The sequence below is a fragment of the Aplysia californica genome, unplaced genomic scaffold (assembly GCF_000002075.1).
Source record: "Aplysia californica isolate F4 #8 unplaced genomic scaffold, AplCal3.0 scaffold00818, whole genome shotgun sequence".
NCBI lineage: Eukaryota > Metazoa > Mollusca > Gastropoda > Aplysiida > Aplysiidae > Aplysia > Aplysia californica.
In genome coordinates, this window is record NW_004798088.1 from 165,919 (window position 1) to 168,341 (window position 2,423).

The 2,423-nt window shown below is 40.5% G+C and overlaps 1 protein-coding gene across 1 annotated transcript in view; it reads right to left on the reverse strand.

Moving 5' to 3' along the window:
• Window positions 1-2,423, reverse strand: part of LOC101860204 — a gene marked incomplete at its 3' end in the record, with an annotated part of 18,954 nt that overhangs the window by 5,861 nt on the left and 10,670 nt on the right. The window contains 2 exon segments of the mRNA XM_013088829.1: window positions 1,174-1,304; window positions 2,197-2,357. Of these exon segments, the coding sequence (XP_012944283.1) occupies window positions 1,174-1,304; window positions 2,197-2,357 (292 nt within the window).

The following is a 2,423-nucleotide window of genomic DNA, read 5'->3' on the forward strand; positions in this document are numbered from 1 at the left end:
AGAGTGACCGAAAGAAGAATTCTTGATGAAGATGATGATGATGATAATCTCAGATGAGGTGTAGTACATAAGTGATATATTACATTATACTCTCAACCTAATCTACATGGGTAAAGAGAAAAGAAGAAATAGTACAATCATAATATCTTTTTATGACTCTCTGCAAGTAAGGCACTGGGATAGTGCACCTTTGAACACTGTAAGGGGCAATGTGTCACAGCTAACCTCCCTCTAGACCGAACAAAGGGGGTAGGGAATGGTAAACTAGATGGGTGGTTGGCGGGTGCTATGCAGTGGTTGTCCGCTAATCTTTTTGTCATATCATCAAACATCTATCGTCCTTATCTCCTCTCCTTTTGGTGTGGTTGTCACTCTCTTGTAACACCTCAAATCTTCGGCACTTACTTTCATAGCTTTATTGTATTGCAAGAGCAAAAAAAAAAACACACACACAAAAAAAACACTTACTAAAACGAATAAAAATCCCCACCTTAAACAACTTCAGTAAAAAAAATAGTCTATTGTTAGGGACTTGAACCTTATAGGCCTACTCCGCAATGCTGAGGCCGGCAGCTGTGCTTAAGCAGTTTGCATTCGCACACAGGAGACCCGAGTTCGATTCTTGAATCGGGAGAAAAGTATATATATTCTAGTCTCCCAGTCTCTCTGCTGCAACGTTGTATCTCTCTCATCCTGATTCGAGTTGACCCTGACATACGCAGGGTCGAAGCCTGCCTTCTGAATGATCTAAATTATTCTAATCCCCCAGTCTCTCTGATGCAACGTTGTAACTCTCTCATCCTGATTCGAGTTGACCCTGACATACGCACGATCGAAGCTCGCCTTCTGAATGATCTAAATTGTGTCGATGGGGGCATAAAAACATTTACATTTATAAAAAAAAAGGAAACAAAACCTTTATTGCGTTCAAGTAATTTTACCAGCTGAATTAGACTGTCCCCGTCGTTTTATGCAAGAAAAATTCTGAAATTATGCAAACTGAACCCAAAAATGTGAAATTATGCGATTCTGTTAATTTTAACAAAGAATGATAAAGGAAAATAGTCAGAAATTATGCAAAAAATGATCAAATTTTGCTAAATTATGCGGGGTGCATAAAACCACGGGGACAGATTAGAGTCGTCTTTTTTACGATGAGTCTAAAAACACTACCTTTTTGTACCCGTTACTGTGTAGATGAATTTTTTTCATTTCAAGATGGCCGTTTGCGTTTGGAGTACGACCTTCACCTTTCTCTGAAACTGCATGAGATTCTTTCTCTGGAGGGTCCTCTGAGATCGTTACTGGGGAAAAAAAAGGATGAAATAGCAATCGGAACTGTACAAGTGGGTGGTTGGCAGGTGCTCTGGTATGGTTTACTCATTCTTTCCTATCAAACATCTGTCGCCCTTATCTCTCTCCTTTTCCTTTTTTGTGTTTGTTACTCTCTTGTAACACCTCTAATCTCCAGCACTTATATGATGACCTTATTGTGTTGCAAGTACCGCAAAACTCTTACTTAAACAAAACGAACAACTCCACCTTTTCATACGAGCTATCTCTTCGATTGTAGCAAGGATTTGTGAAGTTTCTATTTATTCAGCTCTCATAAGGATACAAAATCCAACATAACAAGGAATCGAACTTACCACCTTTTGCAAGCAGGTGTAGGACTATCTACTTAAGACCATAACAGCAATAACAGTTAAAAAAAACCCTCAGTGTTTTCCTACCTGGGCAATCGATCGTTTCATTCTTTTGGTTTCATTCCTTCTCAATATTTCGACTTGTTTTGTATTCATCATTCTTTCCGTCCGTCTTACTTCCCTTTCTTCCTTCCTTCCTTTCTTAATTTCCTTCCTTCCTTTCTTCCTTCCTTCCTTTCTTCCTTCCTTCCTTCCTTCCTTCCTTCCTTCATGACTTAATTTTCACACTCTTTTTGCATTCCCTATTCATCCCTCCATTTTTCATTCCTTTTATTACTCTACATTTCACACTTATCATAATCACATTTTATACCTTTCCCTCCCCCCACTCCTTCTTCTACTAATTCATGTTCACTCACCCATTCCTTCCCTTTTCCTTTCTTTCCTTTATTGAACCCTAAGCATACAAAGACACACACACACACACACACACACACACACACACACACACACACACACACACACACACACACACACACACCAAACTTACGCGTATAATTCACACTCGGTCCCCCTCGCGCTCCAAGGGCAGGCTCCTCACCCACACTACTACCACCACTGCTCTCAGGCACCCTGGTCCTCCCAAACCTCAGGAAAATGTCCAGGGCGGTACAGAAGATGATGGTGCAGGCGAAGATACCGAGAACAGTCCTGGAAAATGTCAAGATATTATGTGTAATAGTAGTAGTAGTAGGTTTGGGCAGCAGCAGCAGCAGC